Source organism: Rhodofomes roseus, assembly GCF_022264815.1.
Source record: "Rhodofomes roseus strain CIRM-BRFM 1785 chromosome Unknown C8Q71scaffold_61, whole genome shotgun sequence".
NCBI lineage: Eukaryota > Fungi > Basidiomycota > Agaricomycetes > Polyporales > Fomitopsidaceae > Rhodofomes > Rhodofomes roseus.
Genome location: NW_025953017.1, coordinates 1 through 13,139, shown reverse-complemented (window position 1 = coordinate 13,139; position 13,139 = coordinate 1). Strand labels below are relative to the sequence as shown.

At 55.8% G+C, this 13,139-nt stretch overlaps 2 protein-coding genes across 2 annotated transcripts; both read right to left on the bottom strand.

The window, feature by feature from the left end:
* Window positions 1-1,591: 1,591 nt before the first annotated feature.
* On the bottom strand, window positions 1,592-2,911 carry C8Q71DRAFT_728571 (uncharacterized protein; the record flags this gene model as incomplete). The annotated part of the gene is made up of 5 exons (XM_047921967.1): window positions 1,592-2,161; window positions 2,210-2,325; window positions 2,463-2,654; window positions 2,680-2,776; window positions 2,831-2,911. The coding sequence occupies 5 exons, from the start codon at window positions 2,909-2,911 to the stop codon at window positions 1,592-1,594; spliced, it is 1,056 nt and encodes a 351-aa protein (XP_047772257.1).
* A 9,370-nt stretch (window positions 2,912-12,281) lies between these two features.
* On the bottom strand, window positions 12,282-12,906 carry C8Q71DRAFT_719222 (uncharacterized protein; the record flags this gene model as incomplete). The annotated part of the gene is made up of 2 exons (XM_047921284.1): window positions 12,282-12,664; window positions 12,717-12,906. Coding segments are annotated over 2 exons (573 nt in total), but the record flags the coding sequence as incomplete, so codon positions are not given.
* Window positions 12,907-13,139: the final 233 nt, after the last annotated feature.

Below are 13,139 nucleotides of genomic sequence, written 5' to 3'. Positions count from 1 at the left end.
GAGCTGCCGTCGGCCGGTCGAGGTCGAGGCGACTCGACGAAAGTTGACGGCTTGAGGTCGTGCGAGGGTTGAGCTCCCGTGGAGGAATCGTCGTCGAGACTCCCCGGGACGAGCATCGTCCGCGGGAAGTTGAGGGGAGCGACCGGATGGGGAGAGACCGAGGAGCGGAGACTTTCGCGCACTCGGTCTAGAGGGGGAAGGGAGGAAGTAATGGGCAACTTACGGGATCCTCCCGAGTCCTCTACGTCCTCTATAGATGCGACTTTACTTCGGGCCGTCCCCTCTGGAGTCGGAACGGAGATTTGTGTGAAAGGTGAAGCCGATCCCGAAGGGAGGGCTGACGAGGGGCGAGATGGCCGTGAGGCGTCGCCGAGAAATGAGGTGCCCGCCGCGGGGGTGCACGCGGTCATAGCGGCGGGTCGAAGGGGAGACAGACGTAGAGGTTAAGGCCTACGAACCGATGGGGCAGTGGACCGTTCCCCTGAGTGTCCACCAATGTGAGAGACGGAGGTTTCGTCTACTCACACTGGGAGGGAACGGGCTGCCTGGCGGCTCGAACGTTGGTGGTCGCTCCGCGACCGAGTCGTAAGTGGGTCGTGAAGGTCGTGTGCTGGCGAGGAGCCGGCCTGAGATATACGGTCGGGTTGGCGAGGAGCCGCCGCGACACGTATACCGACGTGCACTAGCGAGGAGCTAGCGTGGCACGAGTCGTCGAGTCTTGGCGAGGAGCCGAGACGCGAGGAGCCGTGGACGTACGCGGAGGTGAGGTCCGCGAGGTGAAAGCGTGCCTGCAGCGAGGAGCCCAGGAGGCCAAGACGGCGAGGAGCCGCTCTTGGGGTAGGAGACAGCGAGGAGCTTCTCCTCAGAGCGGCGAGGAGCTCGCGCTGGGCGCCGAGGAGCGAGGAGCTCGCGCGGCTGGGGACTTACCTCCTGGTTCGGACGGTGCGGTATCGCACACGGACGAGTGTGGTAGGAGTTCAAGAAGGTCTGGCGTCTAATTGCTGGACGCGCGCGAGATGACTGCGAGCGCGCGCTTACGTAATTACAGTAAGAATACAAGATGTACTAATTAATCTAGGGACGCGGTACGAAAGCCTGCGGGTCGCGATTATCGAAGGTAGTCCTATATACGTTAGCGTACGCAGCCTTGATGCGCTCTACCGCATCCATAACACTGCCCTCGTCCTCGCCTTCGTGCTCTCGCCCTCGTCTGCCCTCGTTCTCGCGCTCTCGCGTACTTTCTTGCTCGTATCGCCTTGTATGCTGCTTCTCGCCCATGTGTTCTCGTTCTTGCTGTTGCCCGCCCGCACTCGTCTATCGTCTTGTGGTGCCCTTGCTGCTCATGTTGAGTCCAGCAGCGTGTATAGGCACGTGGAACACGACGGACATCGCGGGCCCGGTCGCGGCTGTTGACGAGCTCCTGCCCGCGATACATAGGTCCCTGATTGTGGTATGACTATTAAGTCCTTCACTATGCTGATACGAGGGCATTGAATGAAGCGTGCCCAATCACATTCCAATCCCAGTTCTGCTCAGAGTATCTAGTATGTACATGTACATGTTTGTAAAAACATAGGAACCGATATGCGAATCAAGCGTTGTCCTTCTTCTTCCGGCTATTGTACGCAGCGATCGTCGACTTAGTGACCCAACTTGGGTCGCGCGGTACCTTGGTGGATAAAAAACGGTCCTTCGAAAACGGATGGGGCTGACCGTCCTTTATCGGTACCCACACACAGGGGTCTACAGCCTTACAAACCCAGTGTTGGAACTGCCGCCTGCCTGTGTGATGGTACACGAAGATATCGGCAACATCGGCGCCCAAAGAAGCTGGTGGCCCCGCGATGTCCCTTGAGCCAGATTGCTTGTAGTATACGGTATAGCCGAAGCAAGTGGCCGCTGAGTTTCGCCATTGCTTGGTGTAGCGGAGACTTGCCCAATCCGTCACGGCGAGCGGATCCTCTTCCTCTTCCACGAATGCGGGCGTGCCTGCTGGCGGGCCACCAGTAGGCATTGCAGCCTCGTTCAATTGGGGCATGATGGGTCTCGGATCGCCGACATACTGTGCGTTATGCTCCGGTTCGATAACGAAGTCGTAAGCAGCCGGATGTAGATGCAACGTTTGCCGCCACTGTGGCATCACGGGTGCAACCTGCTGAGTCTAGATCATGCTCATTGTGGAATCCTTGGTGACGATGATGCGGCTTACCATGGACAAGCCAAATTGTGGCTGTTCATATTCCCTGGACGCACTGATGCTCCAATTAGTGTGCACCGCCGGCATCTGGGCCTCTGACATGGGGACTGGACCCTGGGCTGGAGTGGCTGCACGTCGATGAGAGGCTGATGAGCATCCTGGAACTGTACTTGCTCCATATGCCTCCCCTGGGTGCAAGGTTCCCGGACTCCCTACCGATTGAACAAACTTAATGTGATTCAGGCTTGAACATGACCATACTCACCGGTTGCCACCATCTCGGGGAACGTATCGACATTGACTGTGACCGGCTGATGACACTCGGAGGTAGGATAACAATGAAAGTGAGGCGCCAACCACTGGCTGCGCCTGACACATGGGGCCTCGTAGACGGTTCCTTCATGAAGGACACCTCGCGACAGCTGATCCGGGGCTGTTGCTGCTTCCGATGCGCAAGCTGGCAAGATGCTCAGTGTACTCACTAAACAGCTTGCGGCGGCAGTACTCACAGCCCTCTGAATACTGGTGCTCCATTTGTTCGTCCACAAAAGAGAACCGGTGATGATTGGCGTACATGAGCTGCAGGACACTGAATGACTGCTCTGCGAGCATAGGATCGGATTGACTACTCACCGACCACTCCATGGGAGAAATGCCTCCGGGGCCCTCCATGGTGCCTATGACAGCTGTAGCCTCCTGCTGGAATCTAGACATGAAGCTGAGATTGTTTACGGCGGACGTAAAGAGGAACTCTTACTGTAAGTGAGAGGCAGTGCTGAGCACTGAGTGAAGACAGAGAAGTCGAGAACGCGCCGAGCCTGTTCTGCTGCCCGAACAATCGCTGAATCCACGTGGCAGAGGTGATTGTGCGGAGGTGGTCTGATAGGACCCCTGATTATATGCGGAGAGGCCTGATCTGCTCGCGCGCAAATTCAGCCCTTTTGTCCGGACTTTTTTGGCGAGATTTGGCGAGATTTGGTCGGATAAAATCAGGCAGTCCCAAGTTCGGCGGGGGTTTGTCCGGACTTTTCCTCAGGCCTCTACCGACGGACCCCGCCATTTAGCAGGGTTGGTGCGCTCGGGGGGTTGTCGTCGCGCTGACGCCGTTCGCGAGAGCACCTGGGCTGGCCATGTCCGGATGTTCCTCACCCCTCGAGCAATCACGACAAGCTATGTCCGTACAGTTCCTCAGCCCTTCCCAGCGAAATTTGCCCATTTGTCCGGACAAACATCAGCCCCAGCCCCTCCGAATCGCCCAAATTTGTCCGGATTCGATTAAGGCTTCCTCCCCAATTATCAGGGGTCCTGGTCTGATTCGTCCAATCAAACCTCTACGAGCATCGCAAACCCGTGGCTTTGCCACGGGTTTACAGGGCAATTTCTTCATTCTGTGCTTCATGTAACTTTTAAGATTTCATGCTTATGCAATGCCAGACCTGGGCTTCGCCTCAGGTCTGGTGGTAGTTCTTTCATTCTGTGTTTTGTGTTACTTTGGAGGTTATATGCTTATGCAATGCCAGACCTGGGCTTCGCCTCAGGTCTGGCGGTGGTTCTTTCATTCTGTGCTTTGTGTTACTTTGAAGGTTATATGCTTGGGCATCGCCAGCCCATGGCAGGTGATTTCTTTATTCTGTGCTTCATGTTACTTTTAAGATTTCATGCTTAGGCAATGCCAGACCTGGGCTTCGCCTCAGGTCTGGCGGCGGTTCTTTCATTCTGTGCTTTACGTTACTTTGAAGGTTATATGCTTGGGCATTGCCAGCCCATGGCTTCGCCACGGGCTGGCAGCATTAGTTCATTCAATGCTGTGTGTTAGTCTTCATGCTTCCCGGCCTGTGGTTCAGTGATATCTTTGTCTTGTTGAATATAATCTGACATTTCTTACTATTTCCCAATGCTGGTGTGATATTCCCTATTGTCCTGGTATTTATGTATCATTTTCCTGGTACTACTCAGATATCATATGGGGACTCTTCTTGGCTCCGTACCACCACCTTCGGCAATTTTCCCACGGTCAGACAGACCATCCGGGAAGCACGACCGAAGACCGGTGGACCTCTAGCAGGGCTCACGACGCCCAACCACCCACCAATACAGCCTTTTTAGCCTACTTAGTGACCTATGGCCGACCATGGGAAACGAACGACACCGAAGACGGCTGACAGAGCGCAATCAGCGAAACCACCAGCACCACGACCATCCAACGTATCGACGAGAAGCAACTCATCCGCGCTGAATGACAGACTCACAGTCCAACCCTTCGACAACGAACAGGCCCTCGACTTTCTAGCGAAGTACTCATTCGTCCCAGATAACGTCGAACCCAACACGGAAACCCTCGCCAATGGCCTACTCATGCTAGCACACCGGAGCAACTCAGTGATCGTCACCGAAGGCCTCCGAGCCTTCGCGACCTACGCAAGAAACATCACCGTCACTGACATCTCGAGCAAGATCCGCGAAAGTCTCGACGGGATGTTAGCGACAGCGCACGAGGAACAACGTCAGCGGCTCGACAACCTAACAGAGCGATGCGAGCAGGCGTCAATAGAGATGTTTGGGAGTGCGAACAGAGTCCAGAACGAGGTGAGTAAACTATCCAAGACTGTCGAGGAAGTGTCGCGCCTCCACGCGTCGCTGGGAGAATCCGTCGAGAAGGCGAGTGCGACCATCCTATCCGCCCAGGATCAGGTAGCACATGTCGAACACCGACCCATTGAACCCACAATGCGTGCGGAGGGTCCTTCCGAACCTAGACGTGAGTCGTATGCGGCCGCCGTGACCCAAACACTGCCCACGTCGCATGCGTCGACGCTCGCCATGCAAACCCTGCGAGCAAAGCAGGTGCTAGTGGATGGCATCAACCTGAACGTAGCAGACGGAGTCACGCTCAACGAGCGCAACCTCCTAGAGAAGGCTAAGGTAGCCGCCATTGATCTCATGCGCGAGCATGGAGCTACCGCACCCGACGGAGTGCAGATCAAATCCGCCCGCATCATCCCCAATGGGGGAGTCGTGTACGAGATGGAGAGTCCCGAGTCAGCGCGCTGGCTCAGACGCTTGACCGTCGCAGAGAGATTTGCCGCCTCTATGGGTGGCAAGAATGTTGTAGTCTGCGAACGATCGTACCCAGTAGTGGTCGAGTTCGTACCGGTCCAGTGTGACCTTACTGACGCCTTCGCATTAACCGGCTACGAGAAGACTAGCAACGTAGAACCCGGCACCATCACAAGAGCCAAGTGGATCAAACCAGAGGCGCGACGAACCGAGCACCAATCGGTAGCACACGCGATCATCAGCTTCAACCACCCACAGGCTGCCAACAAAGCCATACGACACGGGATGATCATGCGAGGTAAGAAGGTGTATGCGCGGAAACCCGACCAAGAACCGCACCGGTGTCACCGATGCCAGAAGTTCGACGCCAACCACAACACAAAGAACTGCACGGCCCCGCACGTCTGCGGCACCTGTGGCACAGGCCACGACTCGCGCGACTGTACCGTCAGCGACCCCCACAACTTTCACTGCGTCAACTGCAACGTTGATGGACACACGACGTGGTCTCGACAATGCCCCTACTACGAGGACGTCCGCAGACGCAAGGTCGCACGCTCGAAGGAGAGCATGTACAGGTACTATCCAGTCAAGGATGACCCATCATCGTGGGAACTCGTCCACGAAGCACCGATGGCGAAACCCAACCCATCGCACCCACCAATGTACCAATGCCACGAATACTCGGAGCGACGTGACGACGACAGATGGCGATTGACCGACCGCCGAGGACGCCACACGAACGAGCGAAACACCTACCGACGCAACGAGAGTCGACCCAGGGCCCGAAACAACCCGAACGCCATCCCAATCGCACGACCAAGCCAATCTGGCCGAGCTGCGAGATCCAGGGACGCCCAGGCCTCAGGTCCCCGACAGGCTACCCTTGACGACATGCGGTTTGGGTCACGCCCCACATCCGCGCAGGACGTACAAAGCGCAGACTGGGCTAACACACATGATGATGACTAATACAGCACGGAGATCACTGAACGAATTACGACTCCTCTCGATCAACTGCAACAAATCACTCGACGGCCAACTCGCTCTCCTAGGCAACCTCAGCTCCGCCAAACCACCCTACGACCTCATCCTCATTCAAGAACCCTGTCTACCTCACACAAACGGACTTCGCCTTACACGCGCAACACCCGACTGGCGCGTCATCTACCCAGCTTGCCACCACAACACCGAACAACGTACAAGATCCGTCATCTTAGTCAACCGCCGCATCGCCACGGATGCGTGGACCAGCGTACCGACCGACAACCCCGACGTCACTGCTGTCTCGCTCGACACGTCGCTAGGTAAGATACACATAATCAATGTGTACAACGACCAGACACATCACAACACCATACGTATGCTCTCTCAACTCACGGCAAAGCTCAACCGGGGGCAGCCGAACGACGCCGCATCGCACACATTGTGGATCGGCGATTTCAACCGTCATCACCCACTGTGGGACGAGCCACGCAATGCTCATCTCTTTGAGGACAGGTACCTTGACGCAGCCCAACCCCTACTCGACGCACTCAGTGACCACGACATGGAGATGCTCCTCCCCGCCGGCACACCTACCCTACAAGCCAGCAACAGCAAGAACTTCACCCGGCCAGACAACGTCTTTGGCACGCAAGAACTACGCAACGCAGTTATATTGTGCTCCGTCAACACCGACCTGCGACCACCGCTCACCGACCACTTCCCCGTCGAGCTCCACCTCGACCTAAGCATTCCCGCAACAACGATGCAGACTAAGTACGACTTTCGAATGACTGACTGGGATACCTTCAGGAAAGCTCTCGAACACGAGCTAACAAGACGAAGCATACCCGACACACCCGTCCTCTCGATCGCCGACTTCGACAAACGGCTCCAAGACGTCACCAATGCCATCCAACAAACGATACAACAAGAAGTCCCCGAAACCAAACCGTCCAAGTACGCGAAACGCTGGTGGACGAAAGACCTCGAGAAGCGACGCACTGCTGTCCAGAGGCTGAACCGACAGTCCTACACGCTACGTGAGTCCCCATCTCACCCCGTTCACACCGAGTACAAAGCGACTCGTAACCGCTACGTCGACGCAATACGCGCGACGAAGACGGAACATTGGGAAACGTGGCTTGAATCTGCCTCATCGCAGACAGTCTGGACCATAGGTCGATACATCCAGATGGGTGCTACTGACGGAGGACAGGCTCGCATTCCAGATCTCAAGAAACCTGACGGTTCCGGCACTGTATTGGGCAACGTCGAGAAGAGCAAGATCCTCTACGACACCTTCTTCCCACCTGAATGTCCTCCCCCCAACATACCCCCCGACCACCAACACCCTCCCCCCCTCTTCTCCACCCGCCCCGTAACCGATGCACAGATCCATGACACCATACACCGACTCCAGCCTTGGCGAGCCCCCGGCCCAGACGGGATACCCAACGACGTATACCAACACTGCACAGACCTCCTCGTACCCGTCCTCGGCCCGCTCTACCGAGCCACCTTCGAACTACGATACTTCCCAGCTGTCTGGAAGGAAGCAAAGACAGTCGTCCTACGTAAACCTGGACGCGACGACTATCAACTTCCTGGCTCCTACCAACCAATCGCGCTAATGAACTGTATGGGCAAGATCCTATCAGCGTGCGTCATCGAATCACTGAAGTACGAGCTCGAAACGCACAGCATTCTACCTAACACACACTTCGGCGGTCAACCTGGGCAAAGTGCCACCGATGCCCTGATGCAGCTAGTAACCACAGTACGAGACGCCTGGCGCGACAGCCTCAAAGCGTCCACCCTGTTCCTCGACGTCAAAGCCGCCTTCCCAAGCGCCAGCCCGGAACAGTTGTTCCACGACATGCGGGAAATGGGCATCCCCGAAGACATCGTTGACTGGTACAGACGTAAGATGGACGGACGAACCACCGTCCTCCTCTTCGACGACTACCAATCCGAGACCTTCATCCTTCGACGCGGTATCAACCAAGGCGACACTGACTCGGGTGACCTCTACATCATCTATAACTCCCCGTTGCTGAAACACGAAATCATACGAGTCACCAGCTCCGGGTTCATCAACGACGTCGACGTCACAGCTGTCGGCAAGACCTTCCGTCGCACGCACCAGCTACTTCGCAAGTACATGGAAGATAAGCGCACCGGAGGAGCATTACAATGGTCGACCACACGCCACTCTGCGTTCGAGATGCACAAGCTCGCGCTCCTTAACCACGACCCAATGGGAGACGACGAAGGACCCCCGCTCCGACTGTCCAATCAAACCATCCCCGCGTCCAACTCTACGAAGTACCTCGGACTCATCATCAACCGGCGACTACGATGGAAAGAACAGACAGCGCGAGCCTTGGCAAAAGGCACCGCGTGGCTCAACCTGTTCCGCCGAATTGCGAAGCCTACCCAGGGAGTAGCCTTCCGCTACATGAAGCAGCTGTACCTCTCGGTGCTCGTCCCCCGCATGCTATACGCTGCTGAGGTATGGCTCACGCATCAGAACTTCTCTGATTTTGGTTAAGGGCTGTGACGGGCCGTAACGGTTGCTAAAATACCGATTTTACATAGCGTCAGCGTGTTGGCCGTTAGCAAGACTCGCCGCATTTTAGAAGGTCGGGCGAAGATGGCGATTGCGCCGTTAGATACTCGTCACTTGTTAGATACTCATCACTCAGTCGTCACAGCTCACACAATCATTAGCAAGTGTCACTGAAATGACTCCCATTCCCCGTTTCTCTACTCAGTACATTGGATCAGAATACAGTATATAGACGACTCGGAACAGGTAAGCTGCATGAGTGAGTCCGTAGCTAGCTAACCGACACAGGAGTGCGCGGAAGGAGGTGCGCACCATACCAAACTCTGCGGAACAGCGGCTGACTCGCCGTCAAGTTTCAACTGGCTGTCTGCGTGCTTATGCTCGTCGTTCAGCACCCTCATCTGTTCGTCCGCCGTCCCCATGGCCGCTATGCTTGTCCGTCCCCACGCATCTGCTTAACCGCGCCCACCGCTCATCCTCGCCTCCCACTTGCCCTTGCCCATCCGCGAGGCCACGTCGTACATTCTTTGCGGCGAGGTCTTGGTGATGTGAGCGTCCCAATTGAGCAGGCAGGAAGGCATGGTTCAGCGTTGCAGCTATTCACTGAATGAGAGCATGACATTGGCGCAAGTCCTGTCCAAACGGAGGCGCAAAACACGCGTTGGTGAGTGGGTATCACTCGGGCCAGCTAATACAAGCACATTACTTGGTGATGTCCGTGGTAGCCGCCTCAATCTCCCTCTCTTCAGCTGACCGGTCGAGCCCAATGAGTGTACTTTTACGTTCCTAACGGTACACCCGGGCTGCATATTCCCCGTTGTCAACGGAAACCCGACGTCGGCCGGTGGAACGGAAGTGAGCGCCGGAAGCCGGGCGGGCGGGCATGCTGGCCTGTGGTTCCTATTGCGGCGGCCGATTGTCGGATCATATGTTGTAAAGCGAGCCGGCCGGATGTGAATTGTGGAAACCCAGCATATACTAGCAGGCGCAAATATAAAACATTGTAGTGTACAACCCGGCGCGGCCGGAGAGCGTACTGTATTTCACTAGCATTACGGCCGAATATGTACCGCCCGTCAACATTGATACCGCCGGTGTATTATTCCACTGCGTACTTTATGACATCAACCGGACACTTCGTTTGCAGCACGCTATTCACACAGCGGCCGCCCTTGAGGCGCAGCGTTGTGGCCTAGGCGGCCGGCGGCTGTGCATCGTTTTGTCACACCTTCGACCAATTGTACATGTCAACATCTTTTGCAGATTGGCCTGCAAAAGAAAGCATTGCAGTGCCCGTGTCGGCCGCTGTTAATGCTCGCCACGGCTAACACAGCGGCCAGAGTTGAATTTGTTTATCAAACATTCACCGGCCGGTTTCTCTGACGACATTGATAGTGATACATTCAACTCTGTATAAGACAATTGCAGCGGAGCGGTCGGTATCACATTCCATATAGTTTAAAGAACCGGCCGCCATGTGCCTCAGCCTGTAGCTTCCCAACCGGCTGATCGAAACCCGGTCTTTCAATACAGCTCAGCCGGTACCCCATCAGGAAAAACGCTCGGGAGCGCTGACAGGTTGGCGGTCATACCAACACTATTTAATCATGTTCAATATGTTGAGACCTAATTGCAATGTACACAAGTTAACCTAACCAATTGGATTCAATCTACTTATCTTCAAACACGTTGGAATGGCTTGTGCATCGCCATAACTCTTGCAAGAGGCACTACTGCTCCCTAGAGAGTGCAAGCTTGCTCTTGGCTATGTAGCTGCCGTTGTAGCTCAGAATCCTTAGTCAAGCCTATATGCTGTGGTGCGTATGTCCCTCCGCTAGTACGCACATATGCATGGTGCATGATGCTGCATTTGGAAATCTCCGACTCGTCGGGTATAGTACCGTGAATGCACACTTGGATGGTCATGAGCAAGTCACTGGCAGTTCATCATTGTCCATGACACGCGCGTTGGGTACTTACTACCTACTACATGTTATTGTTGCATATAATAAGGCAAGCTAGAGAGAGTGCGTTTGGGGGCTAGATACAACTTGAACGTTACAACGTATTATACATTTGAAGGTTCTGGTGCTAAAAGTCCAAGTCGGCCTCAGCCTCGTCATCACCGTCAGTGTCCACGCCCGCCGCATCCGAGTCCATATCGCTATCAAGATCCCGCTCCTTGTGCCCGCGACCCAACACTCGAAGGTCCTCCGGCACCGCAGGTACAACGATGGCTCCCGGCTCATGCAGAAGCGGTCGGACAGCGCACGTACCAAGGGGCGCCCCGAGGTTTCTGACCCTCCAGCTTGCTTGCATGACTTGGCGTTGGGCTCGCAACCCCACTGGCCAAGTCCAGGATGCGTCGATGAAGTCGAACTTCATCGAACACATGGGCGCCGCGAAAGCTCTCTGGCCCGTGGCGTAGGCATGCGCGAAGGAGGTTAGGGTCACCACGGACCGCTTGATGACGGGCACGGACTGCAGAGGCAGCGCGAGGCGAAGAGGGAACACGGGGCGGAGAGAGCGCGGTACGAACGTTTCGGCCGTAGGATCGTAGACGTCGAGGGTAAAGTGAGGATTTTTGGGTGATGGAGCGTACCCAACGGCTCCGATGTACCTGTTGAGTGTGTGCACGGCCTGGTGGAGGAGCGGCTGCTCCGCCCCGTGGCCGTTGATGACAATGGCCTCGCCATTGGGATCGATCTCCCCCAGGAGGGGGATCGACACGGGGCCGTAGCCGTCCTAGGGCCAGAAAACGGCATTAGTCACCCAGATGAGCATCGAAAGTGATACAGTACTCACCTGTACGTACACCAAGCCTTCTACAATCGCGGTGCGTCCTTGCGCAGCCGGGCTATCCTCCAGGGACCTATTGAGGAGGGTTTTCAGAGACGGCGGCGGGCTCTTGTAGAAGGCCGGCACAGTGGACATGCAGATCCACCCGCCAAACTTCGCGGGTGGGTTGCGGAGCTTCGCCGCCTGCGCACGCGCCTCCCCGAGGGTCTCCATCGTGGGTTGGATTCGACTGCGCTGCACCGGGCAGCCAGTCAAATCATAAGCTAGGCACTTCACACGATCTGAGCAATCAAACAATCCTTGACGGAGGGAGCAACTCACATATTCAAAGATCTCTCCATAACGGCCTCGCTCGAAGCAAACGACGGCGACATGGCGGAGCTCGCCGCACAGCTTGCATATCCCGGACAGCTTCGCAATGTCCTCGTAGCGGGCTGAGCTGACCACCGCCAAGATATCGATGAGACGCTTGTCTACGGCAGACATTGAGGCAGCAGCGGAGAGCAGATGTGTGTTGTGGAGGGTTGAGGGACGCGTGGAGAGTTGAGGGACGCGGATGCAGGCTGTTAGGAGCCGTTTGGATGTGTTTGATCACTCTCCCACCCCAAGCGCCGAGTTGGTCCGGAACCTACAATTTGGGCGGAGCGCGCAAACACGAAGATATACAGTACTCTACCAAAGTGTTTGGTATGCATATAAGCCAGTCCAATTATTTACATGGAATCGACTGGCTGTCTCTAACACCGTATTGGAGGACCAGTCATCCGGTACAGTGCCCGATGGTCCATCCGGGAAGCACGGCGCAAGTTGGCACGATTGACGTATTTGAGTTAACGGTATGATTTTTCCTTGCGGAAGTCCCTTCGACGTCAAAGGGGGTTTACTGACGGTATACATCAAATGTGTAGGATCGGGGCTTGATGCAAAACGCGAGTACCACTCGACGTACGCGAGAGGACCGCTGGGCCACCACGACGGGGCAGTTTGGCCCCTAAATCGCTCGGACAGAGTCTTTGGGAGGGCAAAAATGATCTTGACCCTTGCAGCCCTGGTACCTATGCCGTAGGTTCAATGGCTTGTCCAATCGAATACAAATCCATCACTCACCTATCACGCCGGTGGACTCCGCGTCGCCCTTGTCAAGAACAATAACCGTGTCGAAACGAGCCTTCTGATGCTTTGTGGGACGTGCTGGGATTGCCTTTACGGCGTCCAGCTCTTCTCTTCCATCTGAAAGCTCGATTGGTTTGAATTTGAATTGGTGGTAAACGTCGACCCTTTCAAAAGGGAGGAACGTTTGCGCCAGATCCGCTCGACCGAGACGTAGTTCCGGAGGCTGGATGTCGTTGATAAACTGGACCAACGCAGCGGTGAATCCAGGGGCACCGTGTTTGTCCTGAATTCGACCGACATGCTGGTGAGGGCTGGGTGCATATTTTGCTATCTTGACAGAGGTACCTGCGTCCGCGGCGGGCGAAATTCCACCCGGACATGGGTTCTCCGTGCTCGCCTCCTCCGAGTCTGCATCCG